The sequence below is a fragment of the Corapipo altera genome, unplaced genomic scaffold, assembly GCF_003945725.1.
Source record: "Corapipo altera isolate COAL_440 unplaced genomic scaffold, ASM394572v1 61411, whole genome shotgun sequence".
Lineage (NCBI taxonomy): Eukaryota > Metazoa > Chordata > Aves > Passeriformes > Pipridae > Corapipo > Corapipo altera.
Genome location: NW_020884875.1, coordinates 1,367,417 through 1,386,124, shown reverse-complemented (window position 1 = coordinate 1,386,124; position 18,708 = coordinate 1,367,417). Strand labels below are relative to the sequence as shown.

Here is an 18,708-nt window from a genome sequence, read left to right as displayed (position 1 = left end):
GCACCATGGAATTCTGAAACACCCTGTCCTAAAATGGTCCCAATCTACCCAGCAGATTGTTAACCTTCAAGGTACCTCAGTAGGTTTATGCTTTTGAAATGGCATTTTAAATGTAGAATTACACATAAAGAAAGGAGCTTTCCAGAATGTGCTTCAGAAGAAAAAGAAACCTTCCTTTTCAGGACAGTGCCTGGTTTTTAATTCATGGAAGTGGCATATGCATCTAGGGCTGGGTTTTTTCCCCTCCCTTTTTGCTTATATTACAAGTTTAAGCTGGACTTACGCAGTTTTGCCCTCGCTATCTTGTTTGGTGGCACTGGCTCCCTTTTTACCCAGCAATGAAGCCACTTTCTCAGGATCGCCATTCTCCACTGCCTGCAGCAGCCGATCATCATTCTTATTCCACTCGTTGGTCTGGAGTAAAAGAAAAAGAAGGGAGAAATACTATTAGTACATCAGTACCAGCACTGTGTACAGGCTCTCCTGGATGATCCTGGACCACATTTATCACCGTGGAAAGCTTAAAAAAAAGCCCAACTCAAAGAAATGGTACAAAGAAAGCCACATAAAACCAATCTGCAAGCTGTGCAGCACAGGTTCCCGAGGACTTAATGGCTTAAACCAGGGCCTGAGCAATGACTGAAGATGAACTCTAATTTGGAAACTCTCTAGATGAGTAGTGCAGGTAAACTTTTCACATTTTCTTACTGTATTTTTAAAAGTTCTCCTTCATTTTTTCTAGTCCTTGTTTCTATTTCAGGCCCCATCAGAGCTCTTATCCCCTATATTTTTCCTTAAAACAACCGAACAAATGAGCCACTCCGGTAGACAGCACATCACTAATGCTGCTGAAAGAAAGGACAACCATCCTACTTTCAGATCTTTCCAAACTTAATCCTCTAAGTCTTTTTGATTCTTCTCAGCGTCTGAATCGGGAATAGGACACTACTTTCTAAAGTGATGATTCTCCCTCCTCCTCCAAACCCTCAGAATGTTTCCTCTACCAGATGCTCAAGTTGAATCTAGAAAGATCGTCAGAAAACAGAGGACTGTTAACTTTCTGTATTCCATGTGATCACAGCAAAACAAGCTCTGGAAAAAGCAGTTGAAAGTTGCATTCACACCTTTTAGTCTGTAAGCTAGAAGACATGAGTGTTCAGTCTTCAGGAGAAGCAATCTGGTGCAGCCAAAAACCTGCATTTGAATTAGTGTTAGAACCCTGCTACCCTCGGGAGAGTTATCTTCAACAGACTATGGCTTTCTCTTTGACACCAGTCAGCTCATCTCCAGCATGATTGCTGTTCATGAGCATTTGATTTCTACACAACTTTTGGAATTACTAAATTCATATTAATACACAGTTTGAGAAATATTCAACTTAATAAAAACCAAACAAAACCCCCCCCACCGCAACACTTTGTCCTTATGCTCTATACAGACTGTTTTGGCTGCAGATAAATAAAAAGAATGATGTCTCTCTGTCTGGGCTTATGAGGAAAAGTGTATGATGTACACACTTATATGAACTAATTCCACAGACTGTGAACACCCTGAAAAACCAGAACAGGAGGAAAGTGTTCCAGGTTACAAGTAATTTAAAAAACAAATCAAAAAAACCCAACCCAAGCCAAAAAAACAAACAAAAAAGACAAAACCCAAACATTAGGGAGAATGCACACTGATGAGGAGAGTAGACAGGAGTTGAAAGAACACCACCTGGAACCATGAGTATGAATGGCAGTTCTGTCAAAGGAAGAGGCATGCAGACAAAGCAATTGCAGTCTGTTTTGGCAGTGGTATGACTGGTAGGTAAATGCATATCAAGCAGGTTATAGTCTTTATTCTTATAGCAGTGCAATAAACTTCTGTAGACTCTAGAGCACCAATTACATCAGCAAACAAAAATTGTTTCCCTGAGCAATATTTAGACTCCATGGCAGTGAGTGGCCAGCCAAACAGCAGGCTCCACCTAAAACAAAACTCATGGCCTATTCTGCATTTAGGGGATTTCATGTTTTAAAGGGAGCCTATTATTAAAAGCAGATGTTAAAAAAATGTAGCTTACTTGTAAATAAAATCCTTTAAAGTTAACACTGTTTATTTGACAGTATATTATGCCTTTTGCTTTGGAGTTTCTCCTGTTTCTGGGCTTTATTATTCAATCAAATAAGACATTTAAATATAGGCTATTTGATGAATCACCCTTACCCACAAATCACCAAGATGACTGCAAAGCATTGGTAGCACCTAACTCCTACACTTCTTAATTTTTTTTTTTAATTTTTCTGTGTGTGTATGTTTTATATCTTGGAAAATACAGAGATAGCAGGTAGCATGATAACCTACACACACACCACGCACACGTAATCCAATACTAAACTATACTTTGAAGAAGAAACACAACACCTAATTTAAGATATTTTCCTGATTTGAAATAACTAGTTTACTTCTGAAACATGAATCAGAATAAACTACAGGAAAATGTTAAGATAAAGGCCTGCTGAAAATCCTTGGCAGAACAGCTTTCAGAAGAATGTTCAGCTTTTTAGTGTAAAAATGGCCACATCTTCAGGAAGCAGTTCCATGAATATTCCTTCAATACTCAGATATTAAACTGAAACATTATTGACATATAATCCAGTATCCAGTATTCTGATATAAGCAAGTAAGCACACTAATACCGGCTCCCAAGTTTAAGAAACATCTGAGAAAAAGTGTCAATTTCCCCTTTGAGAAGCTGCTGTGGTAACTATATCTATCTATAATTACACTATCATTAACATCCCAGATCCAAGAGAAACCAGCACAGCTGGGTCCCAAATTACCCCTCAGTAGTATGGAAGCTGAAGCTAGGAGACACACAAATACTGAATGGGGAAGCTTGGAGTATTCTGAAAGTTCTGATGTTGCAGAACTATGTCATGTTCATGTTCACACTAAAACATTTTATGACATATACATAAAGTATATGTATACAAGTACATAGGCTTTAATTCATCTTTACTGTAGTTTTCAACCATACCTTTTTGGTAACAAAAAGTAAACACTCACATAAACACAATTAAAGAAAGACTTAATGATGCCTCATTTAAAAAGCTGCATGTACCTATCTGTACAGATAAAAAGATTCTCTGATTCTTAAGAATTAAAACAGAACCAAACTTGGACAAGCCATTAATTAATGGAGTCTCTCACAGGGACCCTGAAAACACTCAGTACTATCAGATTCATCTCAGTGTCAAGGAAAGGCTACCAGCGTACATCTCTTTATTTTTCACACAAAGGTAGATAATGAATTCTTTTTCCTGCTTGGAGGAAAGTGGTAGAGGCTGATGGTTAGGCTAGAAGATCTGTATCTGGAAGTCATTTTAGATCCCTGTTTTCAGTTCTATATCTAATTAATGTCTCTTTTTCTAAGCATTGTGACTCAGAGCTGTTAAAGGAATTAATAATTTTAGAGACTGTCACATACCCAAATCCACTTACATTAGTTCTTGCAATTGCATGTTTAACATCTTTAACACTACTGTACCTGCAACTTTGTTTTGCTCCTGGAAATCAAAAGGATACACGCAGTTTCTCTTCATCATCATGCAGCAGTTATGTTTGTTTATAACTAAAAGAGCTGTGTTCTTTGTAAGATACTTAAAAGCCATCACACTCTATATTTATGTATCTTTTCATTAAAGCAATAAAAATTCCATTCTAGGGCATCAAACACCTGTTATTACCATAGAAAAAACGTAATTTTTATACAAGTTATATAAAGCCACTTACAGACCCCATTTTATTTTCAAAATGAAATTAGGGATAAATCTGTCCGCATAGTAGAAAAGTATGCAGGCATCTGAACTATTGTTCAAGTATTCCTCTGATAGGATCAAACTGTTTTTTAATTCCCTGCTGTGCTCAAAATACTAGCATTGTACAATGCATTCCAAAAGTTAAAGGTACAGCTATTAAAATAAATGGCATGTAAAATAGATTCTCAAAAACACCCATTTCAAAAGAGAATTGTAGCCCTACCATCCATGTTCTTTAGGGGAAGAAAAATCTAAAAGGCAAGAGAATACATATGACACCCAGAAAGACACTGTACCCAGGATCTGGCAAGAAAGTAAGAGGTTTTAAGTCAGTAGGGCTTCTACAGTCTCACGTAATCAAAAATTGCACAGGCATTGCTGCCAGAGCAGGTCAGAAAACACATATTTCTGAACACAGGGAGTGACTGTTGCATTACACACATTTTCTGAATCTCTTGTAATATTAGCCTGGTCTTGACCCCACAAGCCACACATCATCAAGTATACACCAAAAACTTGGGAGGTAACTTCTGCTGGGATGATGCAAAACATGGGTACAACCAGTTATGGTTTGTTGTTCAGTATAAAAGCCACCTTGAACTGACATCTATTATGCAGCACAGTATTTGTTTCTCCTGGAGAACACACACATGGGAGATGCTCTCTTCTGCCAATAGTACATGGTGGCCAATTAAGGTGGAGACTTTAACTTCATAAACCTACTGCATCAAGTTTCCTTCACTGCAGCCCCACACACCATCCCATTCCTCTTTTCCAAGCTGCCCAAATATTTCTGTAAGTCCCCTTCTTCAGCTGTGTGCCCCATCCTGCCCCTCTGTCACAAGGCTCCTCACTCCCCTTGATTTTAGATCTCACCCAAGTAGCATGGCACTGACCACCAAACAGCCCTTGGGAAGTTTCAGTTCTGTTACTACCACTCTTTCAAGTAATAAAGGGTAATAAAAGAGTGTTTTCTTTTATGTCAGAGATGCCTTCACACGTAACCTTCTCAACAAACCCTCACAGAGCACTTCAAAATTAAGATTAACACAGAGTAGCAGTATGATCTTCAGTAAAATGTTTAATATAGCACAAGAGCAACAAAGCCATGAGGCTCCAGAAGCTAAGCAAGTACTACTTTTCATCAGCAATAAAACTGGGGATTCTTTAGTTTTAGTTTGTTTTTTGTTTGGGTTTCCTTGTTTTGTTTAGGAGCTGCAAATAGCAAGTTAATCAACTGAATATTTGGCATGACACATGGTGATATACATGTATCATATAAGTAAAAAACCCACAAACCTGAGCATCTCAGTGTAAAGATAAACACACACATGTAACAAATTTGGAAGATTCTGATCCTGGAAAACACTGCACATGTGACTTTTCTTTACCTCCCCCCCCCCCCCCCCACTTCTCTTCTGTAGGTCATGTGCCAAAGAGTTATCAACAGCCTTCCTTCAAACAATTAACATTTTTCAATAACAATGGCTTGTGAACACATGCAAAACTCAACTGATGAAACACATATTTCAGCTTCACAGACCAGAACCAGTGCTCCATTCAGTACTTCTTCAGGTTGGGGGGGAGGGGGAAGGGTTAATTTGTTGGTTGTTTGGGTTTTTTTAAACATGTGTATATTGTTCAGTATAGGCAGCAACAATGGGCATTACATAGGCAGAGAAAAAGCAAAACCGACCAAAGACCAAGAAGTGCAAGTTTTTTGATAAAACAGGCATTTTTCAGTCATGCCTAAAAATAGTCAATATTTTCCTATTAATGTGCAGGGGATTAGATAATCCATCACTCCTAATAAATCCTAACATACAACACAGTGACAGCTGAAAGGATGGTAGGCTAAAATCCAAACATCAGGTAGCACTTAACATCCCTTTCAAGAATGCTTCTTATTCTTGATTTTCATTTTTCAAATAGGAAACTGTGCTGTATGGCCTCACTCAGAAGCATCTCTCTGGTAACAGTTCAGTGTGTTTTCCATATTTAAGCACTTAGGAACACGAGAAAAAAGTTGGCAGGGAAGAGCCAGCCATGCTTAGGATGGAAAGCCACTCCTGCACAGGGCGCTGTGTGGTCAACGTTAGTGAAGTGAGGCTGATTGACTTGATCTATACAATCGGATCATAATTGGTGATTAAAAAGAGCCCTATGCTCAAGGCAATGCAGAGTGCTCACAACGCCTTCGGTGATCACGCCAGGACAGACTGACCTCTCAAAACCACGGCTCCATCAGACACACACTTCGGCAGCAGTTACCAACACCAATTGTACCGGCAATTGTCGACCGTGTGTGTCCTCAAAGCTTCCTCTATGCACAATTATTTTCCTCTGCGAAGCTAGAGATAATTCTATGATTGCAAGATGCTAATAGTTATCCTGGGGCTGAAAGCGTCCAGTAAAAGTCCTTCCTCATTTGGATCACACATAGCATGTTGACAGATTTGAGTCCAAAGAGAAACCTTCCTATTAAAGCCCATTTTTTAATACAATTAAAGCTTGCACTACCTGTATTACACATATTTTTTTCTGTCACAAAGTGACGCTTTTTCCTTTCCAGAAGAAAAGCTCAGGAATTAAGAAATATATTTGAAAATGGAACCTGTTCTTTTTTCATCACCACCACATCGGAATATTAAAACCCAATTGCCTGAGATTACCAGCATATGTCATGCAAGAAATAACATGTAACAAGAGGTGGTAGCTCTATTTAGCACTTGCACAGCGTTTTCCATGAGCAAATACCTGAGCATACATTAACAACTGGCAACAACTTTGTTTCTTTATCTTTGGCATGCAGCCTACAGGAGATGATTTAAGTGACCTTGTATTGTTGCAAACCTACTGGAGACAGAGTTATGTTATCTCCACTGAAATCAGAACTGCAGGGAAGCTGAGTAGCAAATTGAAATTCCTGATAATTTCAAACTCAGCAACTCACTGTCTGAAAAGGAAAGGAATACTTAAAGACTGGCGTCACAAACAATTGCATGGCAAAGACACTGAACACCACTGCATCACAAGGTCATCCACAAAAGTCCACATGTGCTGGACTTCCCAGGAGAATCTTAAAAACAAGGACAATCCCATTGTGCTGAATGCATTCACTAAACAAAACATCCTCGAAGTTAAAACAACAGATGACGGTTTTTCTAAAAAGAATGGCTTATCTGAAAACACTAACCCAGGAGTCAGTGGTATGTAGGTAAATAGCCTACACTTTTCCCTGCCCTCCCATCTGCAATTTGTAGATTGTGTTTGCCGGTAGCTAGAGCGTAAACCTCCCTTAGAGAGGGACAGGATGTTGTTGACCTTGTCAGCAACAGCTTATTCCAGGCGGTAGGAGCATCTCCCAGGACATTCAGAGCTTAGCAGACGCCAGAAGCAGTTGCCTCCCAGGCTGCTTTCAATTGCTGTGGCTCCAGCTTCTTGCTATAACTTTCTAAGTCTGTCCACAGTGCACATATAGCACAGTGGCACTGCCACCTCACCTCTGTTGCACCACACTCGACTGAGGCAACGCCCCGAAGGCCATGCCAAAAGATGCCACATTCATTAACTTCACCACAAGTAAGGTCTTGACCTCTAATTAAGTTGTCAAAAAAGCAAAGTGTGACAATAGCTTTGAAAGTAATTCATAGTGATATTATCTAAATGTCACTAATTGCTACAACAGAAACAGTCTTTTTCAGCTTCACTTAGCCATCCATGTTCCCTATCTTGGGTGACTGACGGCTAATAATACTAATTATATTTACACGTAAGACAATACATTCACGGCTCACTAGATCATACACACAGTTCTTTAAAGGTGGAAACAGCAGCAGCAATGCAAGGAACCTGTGCACATTCTACGAACAGAAGTGTTAATCCACTGCTCTCCTCTTGCTTCTTGAGCTATGGTGCCTAATTGGGGTAACTGGCTATGCAAAGTGCATGAGGTCTGTTTGACGCTGGAAACTGTATTTGTGTCAGACCATAAATTCCATTTGAATCGGAGATAAAAAGCACCACGGGGAAGGCAGGAAGCAGTTGGAGTGAATGAACAAGGAATGGTAACAAAAGACTTAACGGCAGATTGTCAGTAAACCTTGATAATTACCCATTCACTGAGTAGCTTCTGTAGATAAAGAAGTGATTATTATCCAAGCAAACCATTTTTTCATGCTGAACCCCAGAATAATGCATTTGAACAGCAAGTCACTCAGCAGGGCACTTCTATCAGCCAGCGAGGCTGCCCGGAAACTTTCCTGGCAGAAGGGGACCGCAGGCTGTGAAATGAAAGGGTCTTTCACCAAGAGAGAAGGGGAAGGACGACCTGACTAAAATGGTCATCTGAGACTGCAAGTCTGGAGAGTGGGGGGCATGGGGGAGGAAGGGAGTTGAAGAAAAAAGTTAGTGTGGACTTTGCTTAAATGATGACTGGAATTTGCAGCAGGTTGTGAGCTGTGCTCCAAGAACTCTCAAGAGGGAAAAGAAAATGGAAAGAAACGCATTTAAGAGTCTGCTGTTTTGCTGAAATATTTGTGTTTCTTGTGAGTGAGTTGGGGTTTGTAGGTGGTTTTGTTTGCTTTTTGCTTGATTTGTAGGGGGTTTTGTTTGGTTTTGGGGGGGGTTGTGGTTTTTTGTTTTATTTTGGTTTTTTGTGGGTTTTTTGTATGTGTGTGTGGGGGTTTTGGTTTGGTTTTTTCGTGGTTTTTTTTGGTTTGGTTTGGGTGTGGGTTTTTTTGTTGTTGTTGTTTGTTTTTTTTTTTGTTTGGTTTTTTTTTTTTTAAATCTGTGTTTGGTTTCACAGTTTCAGTCAGGTTTTGAATGAAGAGGAGCCATAAGGTCAGCACAGGGCATATGCACAGTTAACACATACGTAAGCAGCCTCTTTGTAACTCATCTGTAAGACTTCAATTCTGTAAGAGTAACTAGGTGAAAAGCCTGAGACCAAAAGTCAGCAAGGGAGGCCAAGATAGTGTGACATGGTCCACCTAGACCAAGGAATACAGTTGGCCCACATCTAGTGTGTTTAGATGCATATGGTGCAGTTTTGTGTGGGTCGGGAGGCACACAGCTTACACATGATGCTCATTTTAATTCGTAGTAAAGGCCAGAACAGTTTTTTTGACTTCAGAGACTACTTTTAAGCCTTTTAACAAGATAAATCAATCTTTGCATTTGAGGAACAGTGGCATTTCCTGCTAACATTACATCTAGGTACATCAGTAATTAAATTACAAAGTAATGTCTTTTAAGCAATTACTGACACTTTGACATAACCAATTTCATTCCAGTGGGTATAAAGGAAAAGTGGTAAGCAAAAAGCTCACAACATGCAAGGCATTAGAGCAAAACAAGAAAAAGTATGTCTAAATCATTAGTAACATACAGCCAGAGCACTGGCAATAAGTCCAGCTACTGCCCATTGTTTATAATCTCACATATCAGCAATACAGCAACTGGAGATTTATCTGTATTTTCAGATAGCAAAGGATGTAGCAGTCACCACACCACATGTAACTGATCACTTTCAGTAAGACAGAAGAAGGTAAAGCCAAGAATTAATTGTGTATATTTGTATAAATGAAACAATGTTTATCTTAACACAGGAAAAAACACAAGGGACTTTTTAAAATTGAAACAGTTATATCAATTCTGTTTGAAATTACTATCTCCCATTGTTCTGCCTTTTCTCAAAGTTCTAAAGATTTGAGCTACAGTGAACTCAGATGACTGTTCTCATCTTGAAGTTACTCAGTAGTTGTTACTAAAACTAAAATACATCTAATAAACTACTGTTTACTGCTGGACATATGGAAGCTTTTCCCTTCAAAAAAAAATCGGTGTGGTGTCAAAACACAAACTTCTCGAATGATTATCCAAGTATCACCAAGGGTTCTCAGGTTTTCCTCACACATAAAAATATATATAAACAAGAAACTGATCATCAGCAGGACACTCATGGAAAAGACTGCTTCTAATGAAATTTTAAGACTGAAGAACTACTTAATCAACAGATTTTAATTAGGTCAAATTTAGATACCAAGGTCAAATAGCAACTCACATAGAGCCTTTCAAGTTTTTGGTGTTTCTGCTGCACAACTGCCTCACAGTTAGTTGGGAAAAAGAGAAAATCATGAGCTTTAAAGTGAAATCGGCTGGATAATCTGGCATGACCTTACATCTGGTAAGTATGGAAGTGGTAAGCAGGCTGTAAGATGCAGGGGCAATGCCAACTATGCAAGCAAAGTCTACAGTTCTTCATGAGGGGAAGCAGAGGGGCAGAGACTGATCTCTTCACTAGTGATCAGTGATAGGACGCGAGGAAATGGCATGAAGCTGAGTTGGAGGTTTTGGTTGGATACCAAGAAAAGTCTTTCATCCAAACGGTGATTGAGCACTGGAACAGGCTCCCCAGGGAAGTGGTCACAGCACCAAGCCTGTCTGGGTTCAAAAAGCATTTGGACAACACCCTCAGGCACATGGTGGGATTGTTGGGGTGTCCTGCACAGAACCAGGACTTGGACTCGATGATTCTGACGGGTCCCTTCCAACTCACCATATTCTATGATTCTGTGATTTGGTGTGAGCATCTGAACTGACTACATTTGTGTAGATTTTTAGTGGCATCCACCAGCTTCTTTTGACTAGTAAATTTAGTGAGAGAATATGGACACTCAATGAATCTTCTGGACTCCAGACGGCCAGGTGGACATCCATCATGTTGGAACCCACTCAACTGCAACATTACCTCACCTGCTAGTACTGGTAGGTTAGACCCATGGCTCCATCCTCCTGTCTACAGCTAAACCTCTCAAAACATTGCTTATCTTGCTGCTTCTGCACAGTAAACTGGTTTTCATCAAGTTTAGAGATGCTATCTGGTTTTCCTCCCCATTATTCTGTAAAGGGGAATACAGACACAAAGGCTGCAGAGAAGAACAAAATAATTCAACACCAAGCAGAATTGCACACAGTCCAGAATTACATCAATTGATCGGTATTACTGTTGCTGTAAGATGTGCTCATAAGGTACAAGCCACCATGGCACCTTATTTTTGTATTATAAATGCCTACATGATATTTCAGCTCACGATGAAAGTTGTTTCTTTTTTTTCTCTGCTAGTGAGACTAAGGAGATTACTTGACTGAACTCCATCATCTTAATACACTTCACAAGTGCCAGAAAAGATCTGTGTTGTTCTTAAAAACACTTCACAATATTTTTATACCTACTAAAATGCCATTGTAGGATGCAATACAACCTCCAAATTCATAATAAAATATGTATTAATATCTCAAAACTATTCAGAGTAGAAAAACAGTCTATTTATAGTAGAATTTGTCATTCTTGTAAAGGACATAACCACTGTTACAGGATTATAGCCTTCTATTCTGAAACCCATGACAAAGCCAAAAAAAACACAGTGCATACATAGAGACAAATCCCTATTCCAAGAAATTATTTTGTTTGGAGTCTTCAAGGACTCAACTCAATCTCCAAAAGTACTTCATGACTACAAAAGAAGGCAAAAAAGTTTCACTATCTGTCTGATCTTCATGAGGCCACTGACAGAAGTTTGTGCTGTGGATTGACCTCTAGATCTAATATTTGTCAGTCTCCAAAATCAAATATTAAAGCAGCAAGTTAAGCTTAGCTGCTTTTACTTCCATGATTGCAATGAAGGATAAATTCAAGAGTCATAGGGAAAAGTAAGCAATTGTTTAGCGTGAAAATACAATCCGCTTCAGCAGACAGCAAGGAGCATGTGAGATTTCACACCACCACATCTTCCGACGTTGTTTATCCTCCACATCACATGCACCGAGAATCAGACAAGTTCTTTAATGCGTCAGACTCTCTGTATGCAGAACATCAAGTGCCCACACATGGCAGGCCTTAAGCAGAAGGAGAGAAAGAGCAAGCAGGCACTCACCCTGGTTCCTTCCCTTAGGCCTCACCTGAAGCAGTTCCACTTCTCTAAGGGATGAATAATGATATGCACAGATTTTCTGTTCAGCAAGCATAGGTGGCCTTCCCTTTCATCTGATCAGAGCCACAGCTAGCACGCCTTCCTCCAGGCAGCCCATGGAAGCTCATTTTTGGCTGCCCTAAGTCAATGCTGGGGGTTTAACTCTTGCCTGATGATCAACAATTGAGCTACCAGCTGCCTGGCACAACCACCCAAGCTCAGCATTAATGGACCAATCTGCACATCAATAACCTTCCTGTTCTCATCTGAATACTCTCATCAATAATGTGTGATTTACTAGAGTGCTCAGTTCTCTCACTACAGTGCTTTTTGCTAATTTGGATACTCTGCCCCTCACCAGATTTGCTAGGGTAATTCACAGAAGGTGGCAAGAGCCACAAATAGACATCTGTTTTTTTGTTTTAATTAAAGATTCACTTGGCTCCTATTAATTAGTTCTAGGGTGGACCATGTTTTCACGTCACAATCATCAAATTACTCTTCTATTATCAAGACAAGAGCTGTCATTGGTTTGTCTTCTGTAGTCTTGATTCTCCCTCTGTAAGGAATACTCTTGCTGCTACACCAAGAACCCCTATTTGAGGTTGCCTAGCTTGTATTTTGGTTTCTTCACAAGATCCACATCCATTTTGTATAATAATGGAGTTCAGTAGCTCAACAACCTAGAGATTTTCACCTTCCCAATACAAAGCCACTGCAAATTAAAAATCTATAATGAAAAGATGCACAGAGCATAAAATCCTGAAGGGCAGTACAGTGCCCAGAGTGTCTTTGGAGACAGAGCACCCAGCCTCAGGAAATATAAGCATAAGCAGGCTGGCTGTGCTATCAGTCCCTTTCCCATCATCAAACACATCCCTGCTACAGCCATAGTGTCTTTGTCACAGGTCATGGAGGGGCTGACATGAGAGAGAAATGCCTAGTAGTAATACAAATCTTAGAAAATGTTCCCCCCTTGATGCTTACAGGTAAGAGTGACCTGACCAATATCCCTAGCCATGCTCCCCTTCACAATCAGTTTACTCTAAATACATTTCAAAGGTTGAGACTGCACACAAAGGCTACGTTGGATTCTGTGGAGTGCATTTAACGCAGCAGCTATGAATGAGTAACTGATGAATTCAGACTTGTTCCCAGGAGCGAATGGCCAGTTGCGAGTGGCGAGGTAATTCTTGTATTTTTCAAAACATACTTTTCAATAATTCATGTGAAAGGGTGGAGTAGCAGAGGGAGAGCAAGGATTTGTAACAGATTTTAAGTCTCCGAGGGAGAAGAGATAATGCCTAAGAGCTTTGTGAGTCACGACAAAAATGCAAAGAGCATGTGTTTGTTGGGATTTTTTGGTTTCTTCTAGGAATCCACGTCATACATTTTAGGGGTTCCCTTCCATCTCATGAGATAGGAAACCCAGAATAACATACAAGCATCTTTTTCTTTGCATCCTGTAACAGCATCTTTAACAGACTCAGTTAATATCTCCAAAGGATTATACAAATAATAAGCTGAAAATGGGATAGTTTTCATTGCCAGAGACAGCAGAAGGTTTCCAAATTTTATGGGTTAAAAAAGCCAATAAATTTAACAGTCTTTTGAAGATGCTAGTATAATCCTTCCAAAACTGAAGAGAACAGATGACTCAACCATATGGCCAAGTTCCACCAAAATTCTGTCTCGTAATCATAAAATATGATGTAATTTAGTTTGGTCCCAGGAGAAGGAGAGGCGTTAGACATATGTGACATGCACAAGCATTCCCTGGATCCATCTGGCTAGCTATTTAAAAAAGGTATTACACAAATAAGCAGGGTTTTCTAGAAGACTCCAAGATAAATATTCCTAAGCCTTCTCTTGGAAAAGAAATCTGTATTGCTCTTAAAATCTATATTAATGCATCAACCATTATCATTACAAGCACTGCTCAGCTAAAAAGGTAAAATGATCAAAGTGTTACACCTTTCTGCAGCAACACGGCTTTAAAGAAGTTTGCCTTTATAAACTTTGAAAGCAACATGTGGTTTACTACTACTTCACACTTATTAACATGAAACTTCTCAAAAAAAAGAGTTTAGAGGACTATTTGAAAATTAAAAGAAGCTTACATTTTAAAATATCTGAGAAAGAGAAAAGAATACATATCAATTAAGAATACACATCACTAAGTAGCAAAAATTGTAAAGGTTGAATGAATAGAAAAACTGCTGAGATGGAAATCAGAGTCATCAACTGTAACAGATAAAGTACTCTCCAATTCCTTAATTACCCAAATATGTGCAAAAGAAGCCACCAATACCCCAGTTATTCAATTATTTCACATAATCTCTTGGAATTAATTGCAACCATTCCACACATTGTTATCACTCCGGTCCTTATTACATTCAGGGTGCCATTTAAGAAGGTATGCACAGATGCCTTAATTAAGCATGTAATGTCTAATAGTTCTATAAAACAACTTCACTTTTTATTGTAGGTGGTTTAAAAAAAAAAAAAACCAGAACTGTTACTGCTCATCTCTACCTCACCAACAAGCATAGTCCTAAGAATGGAACCCCTGTTCTCAAGCAACCTGTATACTACAGGTCCAAACCATTCTCTCCACTGTTTCTCCAGTATCCAAAGACAATGGAGAAAACGAGGCAGTAACCTTGAATTCAGTAGGTCAGCTCTGTATCACCAGCCTAACATTTTTTAGATGATGGCAGAACAAAAATGGTTTGAAGCCACAAGATTTGGCTACACTGCCTTAACCACCCAGGCAGAAAGCTGGAATGCTTTCGATTGTGTGGTCTTCTCATACCCCAGCCACCAATTTCTGTAATCTTCGGGCAAGGGCTTTTAATGGTAACTTGAGTCAAGGGATGAAGTCTAAACCAAGGACAGGCTACAGCCACACTTTAATTTAAGGTTTGAATAAAAACATAAGGACAGATATAACAGTCATTCTGGCAGCAGCTAAGGACTCATCTTTACTATAAAAGGATGCAAACTTCAGAGGACTATCATCTCTTACATTAAGTATATTTTATGCCATGCACATCCCACTACAGAAATATTGAACTATTTGTTGAACCAGCCATTTTGAAAACTAAATATCTTGTTTATGTAGCTAAATATGGATTTGAAAAGGAAGCTTTCAAGAACTTGGCCCTCATGCTAGTAAAAGAATATTTTTTTTAACTGTTGAATTATCAATTAACACATTTCAGTTTTGTTTTATTCTTCTAAAAATCTTCACTGCACCAAGGGAAAAAAAAGGAAATCAAGGACTTCTGTTTGGAAAGCTTCACACAGTATTTCACAACAGCCCTGCAATTACTTCTGAGAAATCAAATTTTAAAGATTTTGGCCTAGTATTTTGTTTAAATGGGAAGATACTAACTAAGAAAGTGAAATCAACCTCATGTTACTTTTCCAGAAAAGGTTACAGTGAAGATAATGCTATAAGCAAAATCTGGGAGTAATACTACTCTAGTGACTACGGAAATTACAGTGAAGTGTGAACAGACAATTCCTCCATAATCTCACCACAGAACATTGCTATCTGCTTGAGAAAAAAAAAGCTCAAAATGCTCTCCAGTATCTCTAAAGAACCCTACAAAGCTGAATGATTATGCGCTGGAAAGTGTTTCCTTAGGAATGAGGAAAGTTTTGGCACGCACTCTGCAACGTCACTATAAATTAAACCTCTGTGCTGCAGCTGTCCAAGGCTTTGTAGTCAGTCCCTGACACAACACGTTGCCTCAGGCTGCTTGCTGAATGCCTGCCCAGCCACTGAACTGGTTTTATTATGTTCCCCCTTGTAAAACTGGGCTGTTATGCTCACTGCAGGCTGGCCATCTCCAGTGCCACTTTCTTTTAGGCAAATGCTCTTGATTGCACAAGACATCAAACCCTGGGCAAGGCTTCACGATTGCTGGAAGGTTACCTGAAGTCTCCATGGCATATTAAAAAGAGCTTTTATGCACTAGCTTTTCACACTGGCAATTAAAAGAAATAATCAACATCAGGTATAAATGAGAGGAAGGAGAATTCCACAACTCCAATTCAGTTTCGCTTTGGGATTTTGTTTTATTTCAGTGGGGTGTCTTTTTTTTGTTTTGTTTTATTTTGCTTTGTTTTTTAATGAAGGCAGCAAACATTTTGGCAAGTGAGAAACATTGAGAATATTACACTATTTGGAAATAAATTAGAAGTTTTAGAGTAATATTGAGCTTCATGGGTAGCTAGCCACTTCCTTAGCTTTGTTTTATTTTAGCATGCGTCATTCTTTTATTTCTATGCCTATGTAAAAAGTTTTCCAAACATTTAATGTCAAACAGGAAAGCTGAAGTGGAAAGTGGATGACAGCCAGTATAATTGAGCTTTATCAACAGAGTCCATACATCCTGACACACTATACATGCTCTGAATTACCGTAAGCACTATAGGCAGTCATGCCACCACTATTTTAAGAGATGTCACTTTTTGCAAACCAAACCAATAGAATTTCAATGTAAAGTCCAAAATAACATACCATGTTGTTTATGACGTATATGCTGTTTGCATGACACTGGGACACACAATAAAAAGGCAATAAAAATAATCCTTGCACTTAAGTACAAGTAGAAAAATTAGGTGCTGTAGTGCAACGTTTATATTACTTTTAAACCATCAAAAATTATTATGTTTAAAAAGTAGATATTTAGCCTGTAAAACTCCTGGCTTCATTATATATTTCACTATCTGATTATGTACCTCCCACCAAAGCAAGCCAATATTGGTTTTTTGTTGGCTACAGGAGTAATCACTGGGGAGACAAGCACAGAAAAGATTTATTCTCAACCCAAGAAGTTAACCATGTTTCAACACATGGTCTCTTCTGACCTTGGTAGTTTGGGACTGAACTTTGAACCCTTTCAGAGAGGTGGTAGAGCCTGTCTCATGGATGATCTCTACAGAAAACACTGGACCATAAACACAGAGCTAATCACCTGCGCCCAATAAAATCCGATGTTTCTTGCTACTGCACCACGGCAGACACTACCAGCACTTATTTTAGACAGAGCTATTGAGTTATGTCAGGAAAAGCCTGGTTACCTTGGAGACCACTCCTAGACAGCTCTGGCAGAACTCCCAAGATGTATTTTACCAAAACTTTTCTCTCTCTTGCATACAGTCAGTCAATTCTGTGTGCTTGAGCAGATCACAAGGACGTAAAAGAAAAGAACCATCAAATCAGATCATACTTAAACTACCTTCCCAGCATAGCTAGAATTTCAACATAAAGGAAAAAATAACTGTGCTCAGATCCTACTATATATGCGAGTATTACATGGTGTGATAGAAGGCTTCTGTACACATACTTTTTTTCGTTTGTTTGCTTTTGTTAGGGACTCTGCAGATAAGAAGTCATACCAAAACATATAACATAACATACCATACCAAATTTATTCATCAAAGTAGGCTTTCTCCCCATGAAATGTAGAAAATATACCAATTATTTCATTGGTTTAATACAATCTCTAGGACAGAGAGTCAGTATTTAGGGACACATGCTGGAATAAACAATCATGTTTACTTTTAAAATAACAGAACAGTAGATTCATCTGGAAATTGCCCCTTCTAAACCAAGCCTAAAATCATTTGTGTCTGGGAAATAAACCACAGAGCCCTGCAATACACACAGTCACATAAGAACTGGAAAGAGCTATGAAAACAGGAGTTGAACACAACTACAATGATGCATAGTATTCAAGAATACATTTGTTCTCTTTCTGAAGACAACACAAAAGGGCATTTCTTGCACCAACAGCTAAAAAAAAAAAAGGGCAAAGAATCCATTCAAATAGTACAATTGTATCTGATTTGCATGGTTAAGCATTCCAGTTTCCTTAACTGTTTAGGTGGGAAAATGAAGTATGTTATCATGGTGACCTTTTCCACAGTCAGCTAGACTTAGCTGTATGTTCTGTATTTACCTATTTTCCGCACAGCTGGGTCAGCTGCAGGCAGTCTTCAAAAAGGCAAAAGGATTAACTCTTTGCAAAGCATTCACTTCACAGTCACTCTATGAGCATAGGTGGGAGAAAAGAAAAATTTATAACCACACAATTAAAAAGAAAAAGGCACACACTTTCACGTATATATTTTGAAACTGCCACAGGGATACTGAACACAAACGTCACCCATTATTAAGGCACATGGATCTGTGTACATCTCAGAGATAATCAATAAGCCAGAGTAACATGGTCAACAAAAGCTACAGCCTGGCCCAGACAAGGAAAACATCATTTACTTAGAATTCATTGCAATGATTTTACAATTTCTTCCTATTTCAGCATTTCTTCTGAACAGACACATGAATCCAAACTTAAGTTTCTGCTTTTTCTTACTGCATCTGTGCAGCTCATCTTTTCATAAATCAAAACACATGCAGTAACTGCACTTTTTTTTAAAGCAAAGGAATGTTTATCACGAAATTGTCAGAAGTGAATTCTTGCATAAATCAGGCTCTAGGAAAACAGGTGGTTCCACTGCCTCAGTTTAATTCTGTATACAGTGTTGTCAAACAGGACTTCTAGATCCTTTCAACAGAGATATGTTCCCTATTATGTTAGCACATGTAACACCCTCCTGCTTCATAAGACTGCCTAAGGATGTACAAGTGATACGTGACATCTCTACTGCTCCAATGACACATAGCATTATTCCAGTAACATGTATGTCAAGGTGGATATGCTTTTGCAAAAAACTGAGTTGACATTCCTCATCTCTGGGGGGGGTCAAGCAGACATTCCCAGCGCTCTGTGACAGTCAATCCATCACCACAATTTAAGCTCTTTAGCTACTTGCACCCAACTTCCCTCTCAGACTCTCCACCCTTAACATTTTATCAGAAGAACAGCAAAATTCATACCCTTATTGCCACTGCAGCC

General features: G+C 39.0%; 1 protein-coding gene across 2 annotated transcripts in view; it reads right to left on the bottom strand.

Moving 5' to 3' along the window:
* RAI14 (retinoic acid induced 14) overlaps positions 1-18,708 on the bottom strand; it is an 87,026-nt gene that overhangs the window by 38,130 nt on the left and 30,188 nt on the right. For both annotated transcript variants that reach the window (XM_027634934.1, XM_027634936.1), the window contains exon 3: positions 284-414. In XM_027634934.1, the coding sequence (XP_027490735.1) occupies positions 284-414 (131 nt within the window). The remainder of the gene's footprint in view (positions 1-283; positions 415-18,708) is intronic.